We start from the raw sequence: 27,842 nt of genomic DNA on the forward strand, positions 1-27,842 counted from the left end.
AGGCGGCGCTCCGTAGTCTGCGTCGCGGCTGGGCCCGGTTGCTAAGAGCGGCCTTTAGCAACCGGGTGCGGAGTGGAGCCTGGGGGTTGAGTGGAAAGAAATAGCCTGAGATCGAGTCGCGGTCGACCCCGTTAGCACTTTAGTCCCCTCTCCACATTAATAAGCTGCAGGAATTGGCCTCTGTGTGGGGGTGGGGGAGGGTTCAGTCTGGGCTGTCACTCAGGGCTCCAGCAACAAACAGGTCGACAGAGGCCCTGAGGATAATCACAAGGCGCCCCGAATGCCCACAGGCCGCTGCTTCAAGTATTAACCCCGGCAGGAGGTCGCAGTGTCAGTTTGAAGCCCTGCCAGGGAAGTGACACTGAAGCAGCAGATCTCATGGTAAGTCACACAATACACTTTTCTTTTTTAAAAAAAAATAAGGATGGGAGTGTTGTGATACACGTAGTGCAGCATTATCAGTGTCCATTTAAGGCCACCAGGTCCAATTACTGTACATAGGAACAGGAGCGGGCCATTCAGCCCCTCGTGCCTGCTCCGCCATTCGATAAGATCATGGCTGATCTGTGATCTGACTCCATATACCCGCCTTTGGCCCATATCCCTTAATACCTTTGGTTGCCAAAAGGCTATCTATCTCAGATTTAAATTTAGCAATTGAGCTAGCATCAATTGCCGTTTGTGGAAGAGAGTTCCAAACTTCTACCACCCTCTGGTATTTTGTTTCTGGAGAGTTTGTAGATTCCAAATGTTTACCTTTTTTTAATCCATTTATACTTTTTTTCCATATTTACTACCGAAGTAAACTTGTCACACTGTCATTGCACCCTCCCACCATTGAAGGTGCTGAAATGCTTCAGTTTTGCGTCTCCCACTCCCTCGACTTCTACTCTTTGGCCTTTGGCCCATATTCCTTAATACCTTTGGTTGCCAAAAAGCTATCTATCTCTGATTTAAATTTAGCAATTGAGCTAGTATCAATTGGCGTTTGCAGAAGAGAGTTCCAAACTTCTACCACCCTTTGTGTGTAGAAGTGTTTTCTAATCTCGCTCCTGAAAGGTCTGGCTCTAATTTTTAGACGGTGTCCCCTACTCCTAAAATCCCCAACCAGCAGAAATAGTTTCTCTCTATCCACCCTATCTGTTCCCCTTAATATCTTATAAACTTCGATCAGATCACCCCTTAACCTTCGAACCTCCAGAGAATACAACCCCAATTTGTAAGGAGTCTTACAACACCAGGTTATAGTCCAACAGCTTTATTTAAAATCACAAGCTTTCAGAGGCTTCCTCCTTCGTCAGGTGAGTGTGGGATTCCATGAAAGGTACCGCATATATAGTCAGAGAACAATGCCTGGTGATTATGGATAATCTTTCCAACTGCCCGTTATCAAGGCAATCAAAGGAGCTGAATAGTGTTCAGATAGAGAGACATTACATACAAGACTACTGAATATACAAATGGTCAGAACCCAAAGACAGAGAGAGAGAGAGAAACATCCAAAAGGAAGAGAAAGAGAGAGAATGACCAGTTGTATTAAAAACAGATAACTTTTTTTGCTGGTGGGGTTACATGTAGCGTGACATGAACCCAAGATCCCGGTTGAGGCCGTCCTCATGGGTGCGGAACTTGGCTATCAATTTCTGCTTGACGATTTTGCGTTGTCGTGTGTCTCGAAGGCCGCCTTGGAGAACGCTTACCCGAAGATCGGTGTCTGAATGTCCTTGACTGCTGAAGTGTTCCCCGACTGGGAGGGAACCCTCCTGTCTGGCGATTGTTGCGCGGTGTCCGTTCATCCGTTGTTGCAGTGTCTGCATGGTCTCGCCGATGTACCATGCTCCGGGGCATCCTTTCCTGCAACGTATGAGGTAGACAACGTTGGCCGAGTCGCAGGAGTATGAACCATGTACCTGGTGGGTGGTGTCCTCTCGTGTGATGGTGGTATCTGTGTCGATGATCTGGCATGTCTTGCTGAGGTTACCGTGGCAGGGTTGTGTGGTGTCGTGGATGCTGTTCTCCTGAAAGCTGGGTAATTTGCTGCGAACGATGGTCTGTTTGAGGTTAGGTGGCTGTTTGAAGGCGAGTAGTGGAGGCGTGGGGATGGCCTTAGCGAGGCCATCCGCACCCATGAGGACGGCCTCAACTGGGATCTTGGGTTCATGTCACGCTACACGTAACCCCACCAGCAAAAAAAAGTTATCTGTTTTTAATACAACTGGTCATTCTCTCTCTTTTTCTCTTCCTTTCGGATGTTTCTCTCTCTCTCTCTCTGTCTTTGGGTTCTGACCATTTGTATATTCAGTAGTCTTGTATGTAATGTCTCTCTATCTGAACACTATTCAACTCCTTTGATTGCCTTGATAACGGGCAGTTGGAAAGATTATCTGTAATCACCAGGCATTGTTCTCTGACTATATATGCGGTACCTTTCATGGAATCCCACACTCACCTGACGAAGGAGGAAGCCTCCAAAAGCTTGTGATTTTAAATAAAGCTGTTGGACTATAACCTGGTGTTGTAAGACTCCTTACATTTGTCCACCCCAGTCCATCACCGGCATCTCCACATCATAACCCCAATTTGTGTAATCTCTCCTCGTAACTTAACCCTTGAAGTCCAGGTATCATTCTAGTAAACCTACGCTGCACTCCCTCCAAGGCCAATATGTCCTTCCGAAGGTGCAGTGCCCAGAACTGCTCACAGTACTCCAGGTGCGGTCTAACCAGGGTTTTGTATAGCTGCAGCATAACTTCTGCCCCCTTGTACTCCAGTCCTCTAGATATAAAGGCCAGCATTCCATTAGCCTTCTTGATTATTTTCTGCACCTGTTCATGACACTTCAATGATCTATGTACCTGAACCCCTAAGTCCCTTTGGACATCCACTGTTTTTAATTTTTTACCATTTAGAAAGTACCCTGTTCTATCCTTTTTCGATCCAAAGTGGATGACCCCACTGTAAAGTAAACACAGTATGAGTTCATGTCTAGTTCAGTTGGGTATTGGGGTTGGGGGAGATTGTGCTTCTGGTATTTTGTTTCTGGAGAGTTTGTAGATTCCAAATGTTTACCTTTTTTTTTCCATTTATACTTTTTTCCATATTTACTACCTAAGTAAACTTGTCACACTGTCATTGCACCCTCCCACCATTGAAGGTGCTGAAATGCTTCAGTTTTGCGTCTCCCACTCCCTCGACCTCTACTATTCGACCTTGGGCGATCGAAACTAGTCCAGGAGACCGCGTTGACCGTGTTTATATTACCTGGTGTTTCATCGACCTCTCTGCCCCAGCCAGGAACTGGTCAGCTCTCTCTTTTGAAAGTATGCAGAGAGTCAGGACTCACCGCACCAGCCTGCAGCGATCCATAGGCCTAATATCCTCTGGGAATAAAAAAGCCGCCTGACATCTATCCTAGCCCTACCCTTGAGTAACTTCTACGCATGACCCCTGGTCTTCCCCAATCTATCAATAGAAACACAATCTAGTCTTTTTGATATACCTCTACCAAATCACCCTGAAGCCTAGGCATTTCTAAAGTGAATACACCCAGCTCTTTAAGACTATCGGAATAATTAAGGTCGTTTTAAGCTGGGAATTCAGTGTGGGACCAAGCAAAGCAGCGCTGGCAGGTCTGGCAAATTGATCACCAGTTTATGTTGAGTTAGTCAGCTGATCTCACTAGTACCAACAATGGGGACACTGCAGATGACCACAGCAATCTGGGTGGGGGCGGAGCAGAATGCTGCATTTTACAATTTAACCCGTTCTATTCTTTCTGTTTCTACAGTTGCTATGTTCTACCTGAACCTGACTTTTAGTGCCTGTGGATTTTTGGGGATTTACCACTTGGGGGCAGCAGTTGCTCTTCACAGACACGGGAACAAGTTGCTCAGTAACATACAGAACTATGCAGGAGCTTCTGGCGGAGCATTGGTTGCTGCCGTTCTGCTCTCACAACCTGATAAACTAGAGGTAAGTAGGAGAGGGGCTATATTAAGCACAGCACCTTGGATTATCCGCTATCGTGATTTTCATTAGCACTTCTGTATGATGTGATTCAGAATTTCAGTATCATTTTAACTGGTGCTATTTAATCTCACTTCCCAGCTCTTTCCTCGTACATTTTAACATTTCTTTCCTCTTCAAGTGTTAATCCGATTCCCTCTTCGATGCTGCGATTGGCTTCAGTAGCCACTTGTAGCAAAGCATTCCATGTTCTAATAACCATCTGTGTGGGAAAAAAAAAAAATTCCTTGCCTGGCATGAATCCTAAATTTATGTCCCCTTGTCACCAGTCAGTGAAAACCACTTCACTATTTTACCTTCTCAAACCGTTTCAGAACTTTGAACACTTCTGTTAGATTTAATAGCTTTGGGTCATTTTTCTACATTAAAGGCACTACATAAATGCTTGTTCTTGTAGTCTTACATCACCCCTCTTAACCTTGCTCGTGATCCTGCTCGAATCAGCACAGTCCTAGTTTTTAAAATCTCGAATAACTACGTTGTCTTATCCTTGATTTCATCCTAGTAAATCTCTGATGCAATTACAGATATCCAATCTGTATTGGGGTGTCCAAAAACTGCACACAGTGCTCGAACTGTCACGTGAACCATGTCGCTGGGTATTGCCAGTGAATCAGAAATTGCAACTATAGTGCCGGACTTTGATTTACTGAACCTGACCAGACTTGAGACAATCTAAAGGCTCTTGGCGTAGCCGAAGACCTTCTCTCTCCTGCTCGTGGTGTCCTGTGCGAGCCCTAGCCATTCGCCCAGGGTTCTCAAATAACGAAAAAAAAAATGATGTGGAGATGCCGGTGATGGACTGGGGTGGACAAATGTCAGGAGTCGCACAACAGCGGGTTATAGTCCCACAGCATTATTTGAAATCACAAGCGTTCGGAGCTTTGCTCCTTCGTCAGGTGAAGTATAACCTGGTGTGTGACTCCTTACATTCAACGATAAAAGAAAACAGAGACGCCGCAGAGAAGTCGCAAATGGAGAAATGTATCAGCATAGAAAGAAATGGGGACACAAAACTGAGCGAAATATAGATCTATGTGAATTTACCCACGCACAAACACAGAGATGCGCACGGCCGGAGAGATACGCGCATACTTACGTCATGACAAGGATGTGACCTTTGTATCTTGCGGTTGCCAATGAGTTAAAGCCTTAAGTGTTGGCAGAGTTTGGCTCATGTACAATTGTTTTTTTAAAAAGGAGTATTGAAGCAGATAAACCTGACCTTCCCTCCTTTAGGGCATCCCCACTCCAGAGAATTGAGCGTATAATCTCGGCTGATACTCCAGTGCAGAATTGAGAAAAAGAAAGAGAAAGACTTGCATTTCACCTTTAACCACCCTAGGATGTCCCAAAGTGTTTTTGAAGTGTAGTCACTGTTGTAATGTAGGAAAGAACTGAGGGAGAATAAGGAGGGTGGGAAGAGGGGGGAGCATTTTATTTATTTATTTTTTTGTGTGGGTGTCTGAATTTATCTTGTATTTTTTTTGTGCTTAGGATCTGGCTTTTTGTGTATATGAGAGGTCTCAATTTTTGTCCGTGAGTGGTGTGCTTTTTTTTGTGTATGGGCTGGCTTGCTTTTCTTTTGTCTTATAATTTTGGTGAATTGGGATTTGAATTTTCTAGGTGGTTTGAGTTCGAGTTTCTGCATAATCGTGGCCCACTCACCTGGTTTTGACGTGGATCTGGTTCGCAGCTCCAAAGAGTCAGACAAATCCCACTATAAAGGACTCTCTTGGCTAGCCTCACATCTTCCACTCATCCAAAACTCTGCTGCCCGTATCCTATCTGGCACCAAGTCCCGTTCACCCATCACCCTCTGCTCGCTGACCTACATTGGCTCCTGGTCCGGCAACGCCTCGATTTTGAAATTCACATCCTTCTGTTCAAAACTCTCCATGGCCTCACCCCTCCCTCTCTCTGTAACCTCCTCCAGCCCTACAACCCTCCGAGATCTCTGCGTTCCTCCAATTCTGGCCTCTTGCGCATCCCCGATTATCTTTGCCCCGCCATTGGCGGCCGTGCCTTCTGCTGTCTAGATCCTAAGCTCTGGAATTCCCTCCTTAAATCTCTCCGCCTCTCTACCTCTTGCCTCCTTTTTAAGACACTTTTTTAAAACCTTCCTCTTTCACCAAGCATTTGTTCACCTGTCCTAATGCCTCCTCCTTTAGCTCGGTGTCAATCTTTTTGTCTGATTAAGCTTCTATGAAGCACCTTGGGATATTTTACTACGTTAAAGGTGCTTATATAAATGCAAGTTGTTGCTGACCAAAACAAAACATTTTCTGCACCAGAGCTTCTCAAATGTGACCCTTTTTCCTGTGCTACGGTTTTCCCTTGTCTGTGGTGGATGAGGTCTCTGATGGTGTCTGCTACACTTCCTCTGCCTATCCTCTCATCCCTTGCTCGTTTCACAGCAACCCTCACTTTTGCATCTACACTTTCTGCCATCTCCTGAAGATTTTTGCCTCTCAATTGGCGCTTCTCACCATTTTCCTTCTATTTAAGAAATCTGTTCATAGACTATTAAACCCCACAAATACCTCTTTGAATTGTAGTTGACATTATCTGTACTCTTGAACATAAGAAATAGGAGCAGGAGTAGGCCATACGGCCCCTTCGAGCCTGATCCGCCATTCAATAAGATCGTGGCTGACCTTTGGTCTAAACTCCACTTTCCCGCCCGATCCCCATATCCCTTGATTCCCCTGACTGTTCTTTCCTCCCACCCCCATTATTTTGTTCAGTCCTGTAGTCCCTTTTTTCCAGTTCTGACAAAGGAATCCCAACATTCCTCCTTTCCAATGGTGAATAAACAATTTTCTCTCCAAACAATTTTCCGGGCTAGGGTCTCTCCCAAAATGTTCATCAGTCTTTCCTTTCTTTTTTAAGACACCGTTGCACCCTTCTGTGCATTTCAGATTTCCAACATTCGCTACTGTTTTCTCTTCACAATGTACAACGTGGGGTGCAGGATCCTTTGCTGAAAATAAAACCTAATGCCCACCAGTGTATGTTTAATGGCTCTGGTGTTGAAGGTGGCTCCTGTACAGTGTGCTGTATTTTCTCACCTCCTCACCTGGAGGTGGGGACTAATGCTGGGGTTACAGCCCCAAAGGTGCCATGCCAGCGTCCTTCCAGTACCGTACCCGTGGTGTGCGCCTTGAAGGTGAACGTCGGCCAGCTATTTGACCATGGCGTGGGCAGCCAGTGCTCATCGTGACCCCACCTGATGTCCACACATGTACTTTTGAAAGGCTGTTAAAAAAGCACACGGGATCCTTGGCTTTATAAACCGAGGGATAGAGTACAAAAGCAAGGACGTTATGCTAAACCTTTATAAATTAGGCCCCAGCTGGAGTGTTGTGTCCAATTCTGGGCACCACACTTTAGGAAGGATGTCAAGGCCTTGGAGAGGGTGCAGAGGAGATTTACCAGAATGGTACCAGGGATGAGGGACTTCAGTTATGTGGAGAGACTGGAGAAGCTGAGATTGTTCTCCTTAGAGCAGAAAAGTTTAATGGGAGATCTAATAGAGTTGTTCAAGATCATGAGTGGTTTTGATAGAGTAAATAAGGAGAAACTGTTTCTAGTGGCAGTAGTGTTGGTAACCAGAGGACTCAGATTTAAGGGAATCAGCAAAAGAACCAGAGGCGCGATGAGGAGAAATGTTTTTAAGCAGTGAGTTGTTATGATCTGGAATGCTTTGCCTGAAAGGGCGGTGGAAGCAGATTCAATAATAACTTTCAAAAGGGAATTGAATAAATACTTGAAGGGGAAAAATTTGCGGGGCTATGGGGAAAGAGCAGGGGAAGTGGGACTAATTGAAAAGCTCTTTCGACGAGCCGGCACAGGCACGATGGGCCGAATGGCCTCCTGTGCTGTATGATTCTATTGACAGGGAATGGTGGCTGGTGATGAGGAGCTGGAACACTGGCTGATTTTCAAACCTAGCACCTTCCCGTTCTGCGTGACTTAGCCAACCGCCTAAACAACTGGAGAGAAGCTGTTTTTTAATTTTTAATTTTTTTTTATCTACCCCCCCCCCACCCCACCCTCAGCAATGTAAAGAATTTACTTATGGGTTTGCAGCTGATGTCCGGAAACAGAAGCTTGGAGCATTAACACCCGGCTTTGACTTTATGAAGCATCTGAGGTAAGAGAAGAGGCTCCTTTATTGTCACAAAATTACTTGCAATTAGATTTTGAGTTGGGCGGGAAATTTTCTCCCCTGCCTTGAAGGTAACGTAACTTAAAGAAAACCTCTTGGCCTAGAAAGTCGTTGGCTCCACACCCGTTTTACAGGTGTAAAACAGGCGTCCAATATGGGGGGCTGTTGCAAATGGTTAACTCAAAATGTGAACATGGTAAAGGCAGGTATGAATTTAGTTCGGTTAGGTTACACAAGGCTTGTGGGTGAGTCATGTGGATTTCATTTAGTTACTTCGAGTCTACAGCATAGAAACAGGCCATTCGGCCCACCTGGTCTATGCCAGCATTTATATTCCACATAAGACTCCTCCCACCCCTCTTCATCTAACCCTATCGACATACCCTTCTACTCCTGTCTCCCTCCTGTGCTTATCTGGCTTCCCCTTAAATGCATCTATGCTATTCGCCTCAACTACTCCTTGTGGTAGCGAGTTCCACATTCTTGCTCTTTGGGTAAAGAAGTTTCTGCTGAATTCCATATTGGATTCATTAGCGACTATTTTATATCGATGACCTCGAGTTTTGGACTCCCCACAAGTGGAAACATTTTCTCTACGTCTACCCTTTGGAATTCTCTACCCCAGAGGGCAGTGGATGCTCAGTTGTTGAGTATACTCAATACTGAAATCGATGGATATTTGGACACTACGGGAATCAAGGGGATAGGGCGGGAAATTGTTGAGGTAGAAGATCAGCCATGATTTTATTGAATGGCAGAGCAGGCTCGAGGGGCCATACGGCCTCCTCCTGCTCCTAGTTCTTGCGTTCTTAAACCCTTTCGTTATCTTAAAGACCTCTATCAGGTCGACCCTCAGCCTTTTCATTTTTCCAGAGAAAAGAGCCCCAGCCTGTTCAGTCTTTCTTGATAAGTATATCCTCTCAGTTCTGGTATCATCCTAGTGAATCTTTTTTTGCACCCTTTCCAATGCCTCTATATCCTTTCTATAGTATGGAGACCAGAACTCTGCACAATACTTTTTTTTTAAAATGCAGCGTTCTAGACAGGCCAGCAATGTTTAATCGTTGAAGGCGGTAATGTGCTTTTGATATTTTTCCTTCTTAGGGAGGGGATGGAGTCCATTCTTCCTGCGGATGCCCATGAGAGAACTCATCAGCGGCTCCACGTGTCAATCACAAACGTTAAGACGATGAAAAATTGTTTGATCTCCTCGTTTTCTACCAGGGAGGACCTCATAACGGTAACACGCCTCAGATGGATATTTGGGTTTACTGCCTGCGTGTTAAAGAAAAGAAAGCATTTGCATTTTCATAGCACCTTTCACGGCCTCAGGATGTCCCAAAGCGCTTGACAGCCAGTGAAGTACTTCTTGAAGTGTAGTCAGCGTTGCAATGTAGGAAACGCAGCCGCCAATTTGAGCACAGCAAGATCCCACCAAAAAGCAATGTGATAATGACACAGATAATCTGTCAAGAGTATTAGGAACTCATAATGTTGGGCTTCATTATTTGTTATTATTAGATACCTATTGTGAAGGGCCTAGTCCCATACTGTGGGACACCACCAAGATTATTAGGAGTCTTACAACACCAGGTTATAGTCCAACAGTTTTATTTGAAAATCACAAGCTTTCGGAGCTTACCTCCTTCGTCAGGTGCTAGTGAGTGAAGGGTTCTAAAATCGCAGAGCATATATTAGGTTGGGAGACGGTCACAGCAATCAAAGGTGTCGTTGGTGTTCAGACAGGTTAGCCACGGAAAACATTACATCCCAGTATACTGAATACACAATGGGTCAGATTACACAGACAAAGAGAGAAAGAGACCCGAAAGGCAGAGAGAGAGAGAGAGAGAGAATGTCCAGTTGTATTAAAAACAGATTTTAAAAAAAGTTATCTGTTTTTAATACAACTGGACATTCTCTCTCTCTCTCTGCCTTTCGGGTCTCTTTCTCTTTGTCTGTGTAATCTGACCCATTGTGTATTCAGTATACTGGGATGTAATGTTTTCCGTGGCTAACCTGTCTGAACACCAACGACACCTTTGATTGCTGTGACCGTCTCCCAGCCTAATATATGCTATGCGATTTTAGAACCCTTCACTCACTAGCACCTGACGAAGGAAGTAAGCTCCAAAAGCTTGTGATTTTCAAATAAAACTGTTGGACTATAACCTGGTGTTGTAAGATTGCTTACATTTGCCCACCCCAGTCCATCACCGGCATCTCCGCATCAAGATTGTTAGGAGCAGGAGAGAAGGTGAGTTAAATCAGGTAGCGGTGGGCTGGTGACTCGGCTTGAATTTTGAAAGCCTGTAGATTGTAGGAGGAAGGAAGACCGAGGACTGCAGGAGAATGGGGGAAGTTCAGTACTTCTGAGGCTCTGCTGCCTAAGTTCTACCCTCTGGAACTCTGGAATTCAGGGCCAGTGCACATGAGACATAAAGACCAGGAAGAACACAGATTCTATTCACGGTGTGTGCCAGGCTAGAATTCACCTCTGTAAGGAAGGTGAATCTCCAGTATTTCTGCTCCTGATTGCCATCGAAAAGTCTCTGTTCAACCACTGACTCTGGTAGTGCATTCCACAGCCTCAACCCTCTGTGTGTGTTTCTCCTACTCTCTGTCCTTAATCTCTCACATTTATTCATATCTATGACCCCTTGTTCTAGACCTCTCAATCACTGGAAACAGACTGTTTCTATCGACTTTGTAATTATCTTCATAATTTTAAACACCTCTACCATGTCACCTGATAATCTCTGCTATTCCAATGAAAACAGCCACAATTTTTCTAGTCTATCTTTGTATTTGTACCAAGCATCATCCTAGTGAATCTGCACTGTACTCTGCCACAGCTTCCTTCCTATAGTGTGGAGCCCAAAACTGCGCACAAATTATGGTCTTACTAAGGTTTTATATAGATTCACCATTATATGCAATTTTAAATTCTCTACCACTAACTCTGGAATGAATGCCACAGCCTCACAACTCTTACTTTCTTTTTCACACACACTCTCTTTCTCTATCTCTCTCTATCTCTTTTTCCCTTTCTCTCTCTCTAGCTCTCTTTCATTTTTCATTTTTCTCCCTTTCTTACCCTTCTGTTTTGTCTCCCCATTTGTTACTGTGACACTATTTCTCCCCACTTCCTGCATCATTTGTAGGGAGACTGTAGAGGTGGGGAGCAGGCTACAAAAAAAAAACACGGGAGTGATTGTGAGGGTGTCGGCCACGTAAAAGAAATCATGGAAATATGAGTTGAGAGTAGCCTATAGTAGATTCGTATTGTGCTACTGGACATTATAGTCCAGGTCTTCGGGGTCAGAAGGTAGAGAACAAATTCCAGTGGACAGAGTCCTCTGTATGCTTTGGGGACAGGGTTATATGACTGTATGCTGGCTCCTAGCAGTTCTGCTAAATAAAGCTGCATTGGCTGTTGGGAACTGTAGTCCTGCGTTTGCTGAAACACAAACTTAATACAAAGTTTTGTCCTAGAAGGGAGGAGAGAGAAGTTGTTGGAAAATGTGATGGGGGGGAGAAACTTTTAGTGAGGAAGAAGAAAAATGACAGACATGAAGGTCATGACGTTGATGATGTTCCGGACAGACACAGGAAATTTTATTATGGAGCTGATTCTGATCCCATCGTAGCTTATTGCCCAATATATTGGTGTTTTATTATTGCTCGGTACTGTGATTTATTACCCTTGGTCTGCCCCTAATACTAGCAAATTCTTATAAATGTCATTTTGTTCTCGCAAACTGTTTTCATTTAGATTTACTTGTGACATTGCAGATTAGATCTTGAGTCTGTGATGCAGTATGGACAAATTGTTCTTATTTTTCACCCCCTGAAATAACCAGGCTATAAAAATTCTGGTTATTAAAAATAAAAATTCTTGGCCTACTTTTATTTTTTAAAAAAATATTCTTTTTTCTACCAACTTTTTTTCTCCACCTCTTTCTGCTCATCTGAAGGTGGTCATTCTGTGCTGGGACATGATTCCATGGGTGGCAAATACTCTCACTGGAAATACTCTTTTTTTTGTCTGATCAGTTTTCCTTTAGCGTTAATGGACATAAAATCCCGCTGGGCCCAGGTCTGAATTCCTGACACTCGGCTTAGAATCATAGAATCATAGAAGTTTACAACATGGAAACAGGCCCTTCGGCCCAACATGTCCATGTCGCCCAGTTTATAACACTAACCTAGTCCCAATTGCCTGCACTTGGCCCATATCCCTCTATACCCATCTTACCCATGTAACTGTCCAAATGCTTTTTAAAAGACAAAATTGTACCCGCCTCTACTACTGCCTCTGGCAGCTCGTTCCAGACACTCACCACCCTTTGAGTGAAAAAATTGCCCCTCTGGACCCTTTTGTATCTCTCCCCTCTCACCTTAAATCTATGTCCCCTCGTTATAGACTCCCCTACCTTTGGGAAAAGATTTTGACTATCTACCTTATCTATGCCCCTCATTATTTTATAGACTTCTATAAGATCACCCCTTAACCTCCTACTCTCCAGGGAAAAAAGTCTCAGTCTATCCAACCTCTCCCTATAAGTCAAACCATCAAGTCCCGGTAGCATCCTAGTAAATCTTTTCTGCACTCTTTCTAGTTTAATAATATCCTTTCTATAATAGGGTGACCAGAACTGTACACAGTGTTCCAAGTGTGGCCTCACCAATGTCTTGTACAACTTCAACAAGACATCCCAACTCCTGTATTCAATGTTCAACGCAGGAGAAGCTGCGTAGCGTGAGCGTAAATTTTTAACATTTGCCCTTCTAGCGCCTGGGGTTGCTCCGTGATGAATGACCGCTTGTTCGGGTACTAGAGGACCGTTGGAACCTGTGGAACCAAGGGGGTGGGTTTTCAACTTGCCGCCAGGCGTGAAACTGGGGTTGCGGGTCGGCTGCCCGTTGTAGAAACCGGGCGCGGACAAGACCGCGGAAGAGAGGCAGGCAGCCGGAGAGGCGCCTCCCCCACCCCGCGGGGTCCTACGCATCCTGGACCTGTGGATGGATGTTTTAGGCCTAGGTACAGGATCGGACCCGTGTTGGGGTTGCCAACCCTGTAGGATTGTCCTGGAGTCTACAGGAATTGAAGATTAGTCTCCAGGACACTACGGCGAGCAAAACCCGGGGGGGAGAAAATTCATAGGACCATGAAAAAAAAAATTGTCTTTTTTTTTTAAAAAAAAATTTCTTTTAACACTTTTGTTCATTAGTTATAAAAATAGGAGTTGGGGGAGAAAAAGGCTGTTTGACAATCGAGAATCATGGAATTGAGTCATGAAGGGTCTGTTAGCTTTCCAATTGGTGGGGAAAGATGGTGTGTCACGAGGATGGACGTGTCGGGGGACCAATGGTGTGAGCTTGGAGGCGGGACATCATGTAATGAAACCTCCAGGAATACATCCGACCAGAGTTGGCAACCCTAGGTCCACGAGAAGGTCCTCCAACTTTGACCAGCCCCTCTTCTTCCCCTCTCCACCCCCAACATGGCCGAAGATCAGGGCTGAAATGGAGGCAGAAATCTATCGAGGGGTTTAAGCGAGTTTACTATGGTGCTTTTTGAATTTTGGGATCCAGCCCTGATGCTCCAAATTCCTTGTTCTGACCGGTGCCGAGCCAAACAATTCCACAATGCATAGGATCGCTTTTGTTACAGATTCATTTGTGATGAATCCTGTCGCAGAAGTAATAATAAAATCTTGGGCCATTCGCTGCCCCAACAAATTGGAAAAATAAAATCCAATGCTCCTCCTCCCCACCCACTTTCTCCCCCAACGTTTTTCTTCCTTTCCTGTTAACGGTAAGTGACGCTGTGTTACAGGCGCCGGCTACCCACCAGAATCTCGCCCGAGCAGAAAAATGTAATCTTTGCAGATTTATCTTTGGAAGTTGACACTTGCTATTTCTTACCAGGTTCTCCTTGCCAGTAGCTATGTGCCATTCTACACTGGGATCAAGGCAGTGAAGTATAGAGGAGAAGTGAGTATAAGTTAGTTTCTATAAAATAGTTATGATTTGCTACGTGCATTTTGTGTGAAGAGATTTAATTTAAAGGTATAATGTATGCTTTGCGCTGTATTACGTGAGGACCCGAAGTAACTCGTGTCTTCTTCAGAACTGACAGCAGCACGATAGAAATGGACACTTGAGGGCAGAAGTGCAGCAGCAGTTCAGAACAGGAGTTGAATAAAATGAGGCAACAGACAGGGTGAAGTCTTGCAGAGGCTGCCAAAATATAAAACGGCAGTGCCTTCAAAAAAAAAGAGTGTCTCTGTTTGGTGGAAGGAATAGGCCGAAATCACACTATGCAATTTATTACTATTAAAAGTGTTACTCATTCTTAGGAAATTCCTTTTATCTGCTATTTTAATGAAGGGCTTAATCTGTTTACTGCTATCGCACAGCATGGATTGCACTGGATCCCAACCCATTCTGTTTGTAAGCTGACAGTCGCTGATTTTTTTTTTCTCCTCGTTCCCCGTTCTCCACTGATCACGTGACCTGCTCCCTGGATTTTTCCGGTGTTGATCTGAGCTGCCTTCCATGAGGCGCATAAGAGTAGCCCGGGGATGTCTCCTTCCTCTCTCTCTTTGCCCCCTTATCCCCCCCCCCCATGTTAAGTGGCTGGCCTCGTCTTGTGAACTGCCTAGTAGGAACACAGCTGAGATTAGAAGTAGCATGGGGGTAAAACGCAGGCCACCATTGCATTAATGCTCAAATGCACCATGCCACCCTGACCCAGTAGATTACAGCAGTCTGAACAAGGAGAACTTGAAATTCTGTACCTTCTTTATTTTATAACTTTTTAGTTCCCTCCCCCCCCCCCCCCCCCCAAGTTTTCTATCCATCTTCCCCCTCCTCCTCTCCTGACAGCATTGACTTTCAATGAGGCACGAATCCAAGGTTGTCCAGCACCTTGCCCAACTGACAGTGCAAGGTCACACACGAACAAAGTGTCCCCGGATTTTCGGGGAGGTATAACAGCCAAGCCTCCACACGTGTACACTTTCTCACGCAGAGGTTGCTGAATATCGCTCAAGAGAAGGAGCCCTGCTCCTCTTCGAATAGTGGCCGGGGGATCTTTTACGCCCAGTTTAACATCTCACCTGAAAGACGGCATCTCTGACAGTGCAGCACTCCCTCAGTACTGCGCTGCAGTGTCAGCCCCCAGATCGTTGTTTCATTATTCCGGTTGCTATCACCCCTCAGTGCCTGTGTCAACTAACGGAACAGCACTTCGAGAGAGAACACTACCACCTGCCTCCATCTCAATTGAAGGCATCTGTGTCCTTCAAAGATCCAAAAATATCTTTGCAAATTCACCAGCATTTTATTTTTTTAAAAGCACATGGCGTGAATAGAATACCATGCACGATGTGAATAGATAGCTATAGTGCCTTTATCGTTCAATTCTATAAATATGGTTTTTGCAACAGGACCTGTGTCAAATCCGTAGTGCCACCACCAGGTGTTTTTGTCTCTGACAGCGATCGAGCAGATGGAGGCACAATGGGGTTCTCTAGCATCAGCTGGGATGGTAGAAATGTATGTGTAGCACGTTGACTCTGTCGCAGTGGAGAACTCAAAATTGTGCAGCAGATTTGTAGCCGATACTCGTATAATAACCATTCCAAGACCTCTACACAACAACTTGCATTTATATAGCGCCATTAACAGAGTTAAAACTTTGCAGGAGCCACATCAGGAGATATTAGGACAGAGGTAGGTTTTAAGGAGCATCTTAAAGGAGGAGAGAGAGAGAGAGAGAGAGACGGAGAGGTTTAGGGAGGAAATTCCAGAGCTTAGGGCCTAGACAGCTGAAGGCACGGCCGCCAGTGGTGGGGTGAAGGAAATCGGGGATGCACAAGAGGCCAGAATTGGAGGAACGCAGAGTTCTACACATCAAAATGATTTTTGGACCCTGAAATCCAGTGCACGTAGAAATAGAAGGAGGAAAAGTGCCCATCCTCAGCACCCTCGCTGTAGAGCAAGCTGACTGCTCCGTTCAAAGTACAATCCCCCTGGAAGCGAGTGGGCGAGGATATCCACAGTTTTACATCCTTTCCCCTACTAATGTTAAGATCCACCCAAGAAGAGCAGAGAAACAAAAATATCAACAGCAAAGAGCAACTCGACCCTTGTTTTGTTTATTGTAAACAATTTTACAACACCAAGTTATAGTCCAGCAATTTTATTTTAAATTCACAAGCTTTCGGAGGCTTCCTCCTTCGTCAGGTAAATGTTTTGTTTAGTGAGAGATCCAGAGTGAAAAGAGGAACTGTTACCGTTTTGACGTTTTACTGATGATAATGAAGTGTATTCATAGACTGAAATTCCTTTACACCTTTCCATTTACAGACGGTGACTGACTTAGACCCCCGCCCGCCCCTCACACTCGGACCTAGTGCCTGCAACGATGGTGGCAATTTCACACGTTGGATGCATTGGCAGCTGTGTTGTGGCCTGAACAATTTCACACCGATTATCTGCAGATTGGACTCCATGTTCTAAAGTACATAGGCCAACAACTCACTAGGTCATTAATGGGCCAGAATTTGTTGGAGTGGGGCATCTCGCAGCGTGCCCCGTTAGTTAGACTTTTTCCCCTCACCCTTCAGCTGGCAAAAAATTTTTGGGCCTTAAGTTGTTGGAAGTACGAGCTGATAACAGTGTGACCAGGGCATCTGGGACCTTGGTGAATAACGGGACCAACAGTCTAGACTCATAGAGTGGCTACAGCACAGAAGGAGGCCATTCGGCTCATCGAGCCCGTGCCGGCTCTTTGTAAGAGCAATCCAGTTAGTCTCATCTTCCCCCCCACCCCCCCCCACTTCCCCGTAGCCCGCAAATTTTTTCCCTTCAAGTATTTATCCAGTTCCTTTTTGAAAGCCCCGACTGAATCTGCTTCCACCACCCTTTCAGACAGCGCATTCCAGATCATAACTAGTCGCTGCGTAAAAAAACTTTTTCCTCATGTCACCTTTGGTTCTTTTGCCAATCGCCTTAAATCTGTGTCCTCTGGTTCTCGACCGTTCCGCCAATGGGAACAGTTCTCTGTGCCTAATTGGAATTTATAAAGCCCAGGATCCCGTATGCTTTTTCAACCACTTCCTCAACCTGCCCTGCCACCTCCAAAGATTTATCCGCATTTACTCCCAAGTCTCCGTTCCTGCACCTCCTTTAGAATTGTACCATTTAGTTTATTCTTCCTGCCAAAATGTATCACTTCGCACTTCTCTACGTTAAATTTAATCTGCCATGTGTCCGCCCATTCCACCAGCCTGCCTATGTCCTCTTGAAGTCTATCACTATCCTCCTCACTGTTTACTACACTTCCAAGTTTTGTGTCATCTGCAAATTTTGAAATTGTGCCCTGTACGTCCAAGTCATTAATATATTACAGAAAAAACAGCGATCCTAGTACCGACCCCTGGGGAACACCACTGTATACCTTCCTCCAGTCCGAAAAACAACCGTTCACCACTACTCTCTGTTTCCTGTCACTTAGCCAATTTCGTATCCATGCTGCCACTGCCCCGTTTATTCCATGGGCTTCAGTTTTGCTGACAAGCCTATTATGTGGCACTTTATCCTTATCTCCTTAACCAATGAGATTTAAGGATTGAGAGAGAAACAGAGGAGCGATGGAGATGGAAATAGGGTGAATTAGAGTCAAACTAAATACAGAAAAAGAAATAAAGAGAGGGAAAAAAGAGACAGAAAGGAAATGTTAAAAAAAAATTAAATTTTAAATTTTAAAAATCTCTAAGCACAATTTACCACCTGTAGGAATGAGGCTCCACAGTTTAAATGATTCCCTTTCTGGAGTGGAGAGGTTGATTGGCCTTGCAGGAACATTAGAAAGGTACTTACGCTGTTAATTACCAGCCCTAACTTTCTGCGGCGAGTTTAATGAACAGTTAATGTGTAAATCCAGCAACTTCATGAAACTCTCGGAGGTTGAGGCGAGCTGTAGTCTTTGCGAGTCCAGCAACTTGTGGCGATTCGCAACTCATACTACAGACCACCTAATAGTGGAAAGGGGTGGTGGAAGAAATATGTTAGCAAATGTGTGAAATGAGTAAAGGACATAGAATAATCACGGGAAATTTTAACTACCCTCAGATAAACTGGGAAGTAAGAGGTAGGTAAAGGGGTACAGGGATTGGAGTTTTTACAATGTGTGCAGGACTCCTTTCTTACCCAGTATGTCAAAAGCCCAACAAGAGAGGAAGCGCTGCTGATCTAATAATGGGAAATGAACCAGAACAGATAAGAGAAGTAAGCATAGGGGAACATCTAGGCAATAGCAATCACAATATAATAAGGTTTAAGATGAAGATTGAGAAGGGCATAAGTAAGACAAAGTAATACATTGGAAAAAAGCTGATTTTAAGGGGATGAGAATGGAACTAGGGAAAATAAACTGGAAAAAATTTACTGACAAACAAAGAAATAGAACAGTAGTGGGAAACATTTAAAAGGGCGATCAGTAGAGTCCAGGAGAAATATATCCCACTAAAAAGGTTTTGGATGAGCTCAAGTTTATGGAGGGTGGAAGATGGGAGGCCAGCCAGTAGAGTATTGGAGTAGTCAAGTCCAGAGGTAACAAAGGTACGGATGAGGGTTTCAGCAGCAGATGAGCTGAGGCGGGGCGGAGACTGGAGATGTTATGGAGGTGGATGTGGGCGTTCTTGGTGATGGAGCGGATATGTGGTCAGAAACTCACCTCGGAGTCAAATAGGATGCCAAGGTTGCAAGCGGTCTGGTTCAGCCTCAGACAGTGGGCAGGGAGAGGGATAGAGTCGCGGTGGCCAGGGAACGGAGTTTGTGGCGGGGACCGAAGACAATGGCTTCGGTCTTCCCAATATTTAGTTGGAGAAAATTTTTGCTCATCCAGTACTGGATGTCGGACAAGCAGTGTGACAAATCGGAGACCGTGGAGGGGTCGGGGAGGGCGATGATGAAGTAGAGCTGGGTAGAGTTCTAGAAAAGACTGAGGGGTGATGTGCTAGAGGCCTTTAAGATTATGATAGGGTTTGATAGGGTAGACGTAGAGAAGATGTTTCCACTTGTGGGGGAGACCAGAACTAGGGGCCATGAATATAAGATAGTCACTAATAAATCCAATAAGGAATTCAGGAGAAACGTTTTTACCTAGAGAGTGGTTAGTATGTGGAACTCACTACCGCTAAGAGTAGTTGAGGTGACTAGTATAGATGTAATTAAGGGGAAGCTGGATAAATACATGACGGAGAAAGGAATAGAAGGATATATTGATGGGGTTAGATGATGAAGGGTGGGAGGAGGCGCGTGTGGAGCATAAACATTGCATGGACCTGTTGGGCCGAATGGCCTTTTTCTGTGCTGTACCTTCTGTGTAATTCTATGTAATGTAATTGTGTCTGTGCTGGCTCTTTGCTAGTGGAATACAAAACCAGTCTGACTGCCCTGCTCAATCCCCGTCTCCCTGCATCTTCACCTGCATTAAATATTTAACTACTCTTCCCTTAACAGATGCCATGGCTCTGTCTCAGTACTCTCTGTAGCATAGCATTCCGTGCTCCAACAATGCTCTCCTAACCTAGGGTCCAACCAAGGGTCAATAACCAGAGGATGCAGATTTAAGATAAGTGTCAAAAAATCCAGGGGGGAATTGAGGAGAATTTTTTTTTTTACGCAGCGAGTTGTTATGATCTGGAATGCACTGCCTGAAAGGGCGGCGGAAGCAGATTCAGTAGTCACTTTCCAAAGGGAATTGGATAAATACTTGAAGGGGAGAAATGTGCAGGGCTATGCAGACAGTGCAGGGGAATGGGATTAATTGGATAGTTCTTTCAAAGAGCCGGCACAGGTAAGATGGGCGGAATGGCCTCCTGTGCTGTATGATTATTATATAACCTGCCTCCTCACTCTCACTTGTGACAATTTTACATTGGTGACCTCCTCATCACCAACTCCGCAACCGGAGGAAATAGTCTTTCCCTAATCGCTCTATCAAAACACTTCATAATTTTAAAAACCTCTGTTAAATCTGCTCTTGACCTTTCTCTGCTCCAATGTTAATGGTCCTAGTGTCTCAAGTCTCTCCTCCTCCTAACTAAAGCTTCTCATCCTTGACATCAACCTGGTGAATCCGTGGCTTTAATGTCCTTTCTAAAATAAGGCGCCCAAAACTGCACGCCATGCTCTAACTGTGGCCTATTCAATGTCTTGTTCAAATTTATTATTACCTCTTTACTTTCGAGCTCTGAGTCCTCAAAATCCCAGGAGTCCTACTCTGCCACCGATGGATCTAGATGGGAGAGATAGGGGCACAAGCGGGGCAGTGTTCTGGAGGTGGAATGATATGGCCTTGGTTATTGATCCAACCTCTCAGGGTGAATATAAACTTCTCAAATCATTGGCGGAAATTATCCAAAAAAAAAAATGTAAAGGGAGAAGGAAGAAATCAACTGAATGAAAATAGAGATAAAACATCAAATCAGTAATCGCCCTGTTATGAACCTTCGCAGCATCCTAGGTTTTAGATGAGTAATCACTAACTTTAAACCTGAGGCCAAAAGAACTGTGAACTGTTTACTGTCTACACTAGAAACCCAAAGCTTATTCACACTGATATCCGATATCAAGCTTCTTTGTGGGAAAGTAAAACATTGTTCAAGAATGAGTGCATGGAGGAAAATTGTTAAAATAGATAATACAGTAAGATAGTATGACTGAAACCCAGTAAGTACACTAGTCAAAACATACTTCAGGAAGTATTGTGTAGTGCTGGTGCTGTACATTTACATTACGGGACAAGGTGTTAACTGCATCAGATCCATGTTTTTTCTTCTATCCTCTTCTTTTCCAGTTTTCTTTCCTGAAGGCTGACTGTTGCTGAGGTATAGTTCCATAGGCACCAGTTTTTATGCATGAGCATAGATGATGAGTTTTGAGGGGCTAATTGACTGTGGTGGGCATCACAGATCAGCCCGATTCTGCCCTCCGCGCATACAGTTTCCAACAGGAGCGACCAGAAAAGGGAAATCTGGCAGTTTTTCCGCCCCACCCCTCCACAACTCTAACCCAGGAGTGCTGTATTACTTACATCGGTAGTGGTAGAGCACTGTATTGTATTGGTAGTGATAGATCAGATTATTGTACTGGTAGTGATAGATCAGTATATTGTATTGGTAGCGATAGACCAGTGTATTACACTAGTAGTGGTGGAGCTCCGCACTGTGCCGGTACGGCGGTGGAGCTCCGCACTGTGCCGGTACGGCGGTGGAGCTCCGCACTGTGCCGGTACGGCGGTGGAGCTCCGCACTGTGCCGGTACGGCGGTGGAGCTCCGCACTGTGCCGGTACGGCGGTGGAGCTCCGCACTGTGCCGGTACGGCGGTGGAGCTCCGCACTGTGCCGGTACGGCGGTGGAGCTCCGCACTGTGCCGGTACGGCGGTGGAGCTCCGCACTGTGCCGGTACGGCGGTGGAGCTCCGCACTGGGAACATAGGAACATTAGCAACAAAACTGTTTTCAGTTTTGGGCACTGCACCTCGGGAAGGATATATTGGCCTTGGAAGGCAGCACAGATTCACCAGAATGATACCGGGGCTCAGAGGGTAAAATTATGAGGACAGGATGCATAAACTTGGCTTGTATTCCCTTGAGATTAGAAGATTGAGGGATGATCTGATCGAGGTGTTTAAAATTTTAAAAGGATTCGATAGGGTAGATACAGAGAAAATATATCCTCTGATGGGGGAATCAAACATAGGAACATAGAAAATAGGAGCAAGAGTAGGCCATTTGGCCCTTTGGGCCTGCTCCACCATTCAAAATGATCATGGCTGATCGTCTAACTCAGTACCCTGTTCCTGCTTTTTCCCCATATCCCTTGATCCCTTTAGCATTAAGAAATATATCTATCTCCTTGAAAACATCTAATGACTTGGCCTCCACTGCCTTCTGTGGTAGAGAATTCCACAGGTTCACCACCCTCTGAGTGAAGAAATTTCTCCTCATCTCGGTTCTAAATGGCATACCCCGTATCCTGAGACTGTGACCCCTGGTTTCTGGACTGCCCAGCCATCGGGAACATCCTCCCTGCATCTAGTCTGTCTAGTCCTGTCTAATCAAGAACAAGGCGACTTCATAAAATGAGAGCTCGGCCGTTCAGGAGTGAAATCAGGAAGCACTTTTTCACACAAAGGTTGGTAAAAATCTGGAACTTTCTTGCCCAAAAGGTAGTGAATGCTGGGGGATAATTGCAGCTTTCAAGACTGAGATCGATAGATTTTTGTTAGGTAAAAGCATCCAGGGATATGGAACCAAAGTGGGAAAATGGAGTTGAGGTGCAGATCAGCCATGATCTAATTGAATGGCGGAGCAGGCCCGAGGGGCTGAATGGCCTCCTCCTGTTCCTAATGTTGCTAGAAATGTGGGTGGTGGAGTGCTAGGGATTCGGGGGGAAATGCTTGGAACTGCCTAAGCTCATTTTATACATCACTCTCGCTACTGGCAGAGCAGAGGCATTCAGCACATCACTGTGGGGTAGATTCAAAATCCAGTCCTGGAGGTGAAAGGACAATGTCCGAATGCATTGTTCCACCCAGTTCTTCCCTCCACACCCCCCCCCCCCCACCCCGGGCCAGACTTGCCGTTCCTATTACCAGGTGTCACCTGTGGCTCAGTTGGTAGCAGTCTCTCCTCTGAGTCAGAAGATTCTGGGTTCGAGCCCCACTCCAGAAACTTGAGCACAAAATCTAAGCTCACGCTCCAGTGCATTACTGAGGGAGCGCCGCACTGTCGAAGGTGCCGTCTTGCAGCTGAAATGTTAAACCGAGGCCCCGTCTGCCCCCTCGGGTGGATGTAAAAGATTCCTTGGCACTATTTCAAACTAGAGCAATATTTATCCCTCAACGAACATCACCAAAACAGATTATCTGATTATTTGTGGGATCTTGCTGTGCACAAATTGGTTGCCACGTTCCCTACATTACAACAGTGACTACACTTCAAAAGTACTTAATTGGCTGTGAAGTGCTTTGGAATGTCCTGAGGTTGTGAAAGGTGCTAAGTAAATGCAAGTCTTTATTTTTTCACAGTGAAGTTCACTTTTAATGTAGTCTGTATTTTAAACACTCTGGTTATAGTTGCTGGTGTCATCAATAAAATGGTCAAAATTTCCAGTGTAATGACCAACAGAAATAAGTGTTTTATGTAAAATTAGATGTGGTAACAGTTTTATAACTGTATATACACAGGATTTATTAGTTCTGGTTTGCTCTGACCTCCTAAACAGGGGACTCATTGTAAAACCTTGCTGTTTTTTTTGTTAGGCTTGGATTGATGGTGGGTTGACAAACAGGCTTCCGATCTTATCCAACGGACAAACCGTGACTGTGTCACCTTTCAGCGGGAAATTAGATATCTGCCCTCAAGACAAAGGCCAAAGCAATTTGTACGTCACGATCGCAAAGCAGGACTTCATAGTAAGTGTTTTTCAAAGCGAGTTCGCTGCTCGAGTGCTTAAAAAAAAAATAACTGTTTCCTTATTCCAAAATGCTGATTTAAATGTTTTCCACAGTTTAAGTACATGTATTTATACGGTGCGGGTTTGTAAAGGTCATTTGACATCATAATGACTCTGCACCGATGGTGCAGTTCTAGTGTTGACTGTAGCCAGAATCCAGAGTTGGGCTCTGATTTGACACTGGATCGAAGCGAAGTGGAGCTTTGTGTGGAGGACGAAGTTTTGCTCTGCTTCACTCCAGAATCAGGACTGGCCTTAATACCCCAATTTATTCTTCAGGGTCCATATGAAGCTGAAACCGCTTCTCGCCGACCCTAAACTTGGGTGATTAAAAGCATTCTTAATGAATCTCAGTACTCATTGTAGGTACAAGTACTGGGTAAAGATTAAATACAGTTCTATGCTGTGTAATTTTGAATTGGAGATTCAGGGATATAAATTGGAAACGGGCACAACCAGGGACAATTTCGGGGACCAACGACTGGTGCCTGAAAGACGGTCGGGCTGTTTTATTCAGGCCTTCCTGGCCGCCGCCACCTATAACCAGCGTAAAGCCCCTCCATATGGGGCCTAATGCCTGTTTTAGGCCCCCTCTATCAAATTGGTCATCGCAGAGCAGAGCCTGAGCCAGGCCCGCTCCACTCGGGATACTTCAGCGGCCGCCAAAAGGTTAGTTTTTAAAAAAGAAAAATATTCTTGTGAAAGACATTTTAAGATAGAAAGGAGGATAAAGTAAACAAACTTAGGGAGGATAAAATTTCTGGTCCGGATGAATTACCTCCACGCATATTAAAAGAAGTTAGGCAAGAGATAGCAGAGGCACTATTACATATATATAAAAATTAATTAGAAGAGGGAATAGTGCCAGAGGACTGGCGGACAGCCAATGTTATTCCTATATTTAAAAAGGGAGACAGAACAAGTCCAGGGAACTATAGACCAGTTAGCTTAACATCGGTGATAGCAAAAATAATGGAATCTTTACTCAAAGATGTAACGGAAAAACATTTAGAAAATGAAAATATATAAAGAACAGTCGGCATGGATTTCAGAAGGGAAAGTCATGCTTGACCATCCTTATTGAATTCTTTGAAGAAGTAACAGAAAGATTAGACAAGGGTAATGCAGTAGATGTAATATATTTGGATTTTCAAAAGACCTTCGATAAAGTACCGCATTTTAAACTCATGGCTAAGGTCAGAGCACGTGGAGTCAGGGGACTGATAGCAGAATGGATAGCAAGCTGACTACAAAACAGATAGCAGAGAGTAGGGGTTAAAGGTAGCTACTCAGACTGGCAGAAGGTGGGAAGTGGTGTTCCACAAGGATCGGTGCTGGGACCACTGTTGTTCGCAATTTACATTAACGATTTGGACTCGGGAATCAGAAGCACAATTTCAAAATTTGCGGATGACACCAAGTTGGGAGGTGTAGTTAATACAAAGGAAGAATGTGTCAAAATGCAAGAAGACATTAATAAACTTGCAGAATGGGCGTGTAATTGGCAAGTGAATTTCGATATAGATAAATGTGAAGTGCATTTTGGTAGGAAGAATAAGAAGGCCACATGCTGCTTGGATAATAAGAGTCTAAATGGAGCAGAGGAGCAAAGAGATCTCTAGGTACAGATACACAAATCACTAAAAGTAGTGACGCAGGTTAATAAGGCCATAAAAAGGCAAACCAAGCACTGGGGTTCATTTCTAGAGGGATAGAATCGAAAAGCAGAGATGTTATATTAAATTTGTATAGAACCTTGGTTAGAATGCTCTTGGAGTGCTGTGAACAGTTCTGGTCTCCATATTATAAAAAGGATATAGAGGCATTGGAGAAGGTGCAAAAAAGATTTACTAGGATGATACCAGAACTATCATGAAAGGCTTGAACAGGCTGGGGCTCTTTTTCTCTAGAAAAGAGAAGGCTGAGGGGTGACCTGATAGAAGTCTTTAAGATAATGAAAGGGTTTGATAGGGTAGATGCAGAGAAAATGTTTCCACTTCTGGGGGATTCCAAAACTGGAGGTTATAAATATAAGATAGTCACTAATAAATCCCTGATGTGGAGATGCCGGTGATGGACTGGGGTGGACAAATGTAAGGAATGTAAGAATCCCACCAGCGTAAAAAGAGTTATCTGTTTTTAATACAACTGGTCATTCTCTCTCTTTCTCTTCCTTTTGGATGTTTCCCTCTCTCTCTCTCTCTGTCTGTCTTTGGGTTCGGTCCGTTTGTTTATTCAGTAGTCCTGTATGTACTGTCTCTCTGTCTGATTGCCTTGACAACGGGCAGTTGGAAAGATTATCTGTAATCACCAGGCATTGTTCTCTGACTATATATGCGGTAACCTTCAAGGAATCACACACTCACCTGACGAAGGAGAAAGCCTCCGAAAGCTTGTGATTTTCAAATAAAACTGTTGGACTATAACCTGGTGTTGTAAGATTCCTTACTAATAAATCCAATAGGGAAATCAGTAGAAACTTCTTTACCCAAAGAGTGATAAGAATTTGGAACGTGCTACAACAGGGTGTAGTTGAGGCAAATAGCATAGATGCATTTAAGGGGAAGCTAGATAAGCACATGAGGGAGAAAGGAATAGAAAGGTATGCTGAGAGGGTGAGATGAAGTAGGGAGGGAGGAGGCTTGCGTGGAGCATAAACACCGGCATAGACCTGTTGGGCCGAATGGCCTGTTACTGTGCTGTAGACATGATGTAACTCGATGAAACCAGGAAGAGCAGGAGTGCTTCCCCGACACCACGGTATCTCAATGCCCTCCACGCCCGGGGTTTACCTCGAGGCTGCCACCGCCGAGGCAAGTGGCCCAAAATCCATCTTTTTAAAATGAGCAAGATGCCTGTGGAGGTTCGACGGACGCCAGCAGCTTACACAAATAATGAAGCCCGAGGGCCATTTTCAGGACAAATCACGACAACCGTTACAATCACTGGAACCTGTCGGTGACGACTGAAGATAACCATTACAATCACTGGAACCTGTCGGTGACGACTCGCGACAACCATTACAATCAGTGGAACCTGTCGGTGACGACTTGCGACAACCATTACAATCAGTGGAACCTGTCGGTGACGACTCGCGACAACCATTACAATCAGTGGAACCTGTCATTGACGACTGAAGACAACCATTACAATCAGTGGAACCTGTCGGTGACGACTCGCGACAACCATTACAATCAGTGGAACCTGTCATTGACGACTCGCGACAACCATTACAATCAGTGGAACCTGTCGGTGACATTGAACCAGCCTGGAGGCGAGGAAACCCAATATGGGCGGGTATTTTGTCGAAATAAACATTTTGCCATTTCATACATTTAAAAAGTTGACTTTATGCATATTGATAACAGGGGGGGCAATTTGTGGGAAATATCATTCTTGGCACCTCTCCACCCCGTATTTTCACTCCCTTTTACGTGAATTCTCCTGTCTTTGCCAAATGCAAATTATTTATTCTGGAACCCTTTGCTTGTGTAAGAATAGGGGATGGCTTTTTATTTTAATAAACGGGGAAATAAATGAAAGGTGCAACACTGCACTTTAACAATGAATATTCTCTCTCTCTCTTTTCCCTCCATTCCCCCCCCCCCCCCCATTTCAACTACAGCTATCCATCACGAATATCGTAAGACTCAATCAGGCGTTGTTCCCACCGGGCCAAGAGAGAATGGAGTTTCTGTATCGCAGGGGGTTCAACGATGCTGTGAGGTTTCTCCAGAATAAAGACTATTTTGAATAGTTGGCTTACTTTTAGTAGCCTTTTTTTGTGTCTGTTTGTACATTGTGCCATTAATCGATAAAAGTGAGAATATTATGATTGACTAAGTCAAACTCTGTTTTTATTATATGGGATTTTGAGATTTTTGTTGGTGACCACATTCCGAGACAGTCTTGGTTTTTAAAAAAAAAATCAATGGTCTTAATTATAAGGCCCTGTTTAAAGCAAACTCATTTTAAGCCTATATTCTCCCACTCATTTCATATAGTAACTTTTTAAACATTTTTTTTGTTCAGAAACACTTTCAACCTTGCCTTCGTGCACTTATTTTAAATTGTTATGGAAAGCAGAGAGCTATGTTTAATACCG

At 44.5% G+C, this 27,842-nt stretch overlaps 1 protein-coding gene across 3 annotated transcripts; it reads left to right on the forward strand.

Annotated features, from left to right (window-relative positions):
* On the forward strand, positions 1 to 27,576 carry pnpla4 (patatin-like phospholipase domain containing 4). Of its 3 annotated transcripts, XM_067985686.1 has the most exons (7): positions 8 to 381; positions 3,788 to 3,972; positions 8,088 to 8,182; positions 9,302 to 9,437; positions 14,132 to 14,197; positions 23,544 to 23,696; positions 27,363 to 27,576. In XM_067985686.1, exons 2-7 carry the CDS (start codon positions 3,793 to 3,795, stop codon positions 27,492 to 27,494), a joined length of 762 nt encoding a protein of 253 aa, XP_067841787.1. In that variant the 5' UTR covers positions 8 to 381; positions 3,788 to 3,792; the 3' UTR covers positions 27,495 to 27,576. The 3 variants fall into 3 exon arrangements, with proteins under 3 accessions (XP_067841790.1, XP_067841789.1, XP_067841787.1); XM_067985689.1 differs by lacking the exons at positions 23,544 to 23,696; positions 27,363 to 27,576 and adding an exon at positions 16,577 to 21,550 and having other exon boundaries at positions 1 to 381; XM_067985688.1 differs by lacking the exon at positions 14,132 to 14,197 and having other exon boundaries at positions 6 to 381.
* Positions 27,577 to 27,842: the final 266 nt, after the last annotated feature.

This window comes from Heptranchias perlo, chromosome 6 (assembly GCF_035084215.1).
Source record: "Heptranchias perlo isolate sHepPer1 chromosome 6, sHepPer1.hap1, whole genome shotgun sequence".
NCBI lineage: Eukaryota > Metazoa > Chordata > Chondrichthyes > Hexanchiformes > Hexanchidae > Heptranchias > Heptranchias perlo.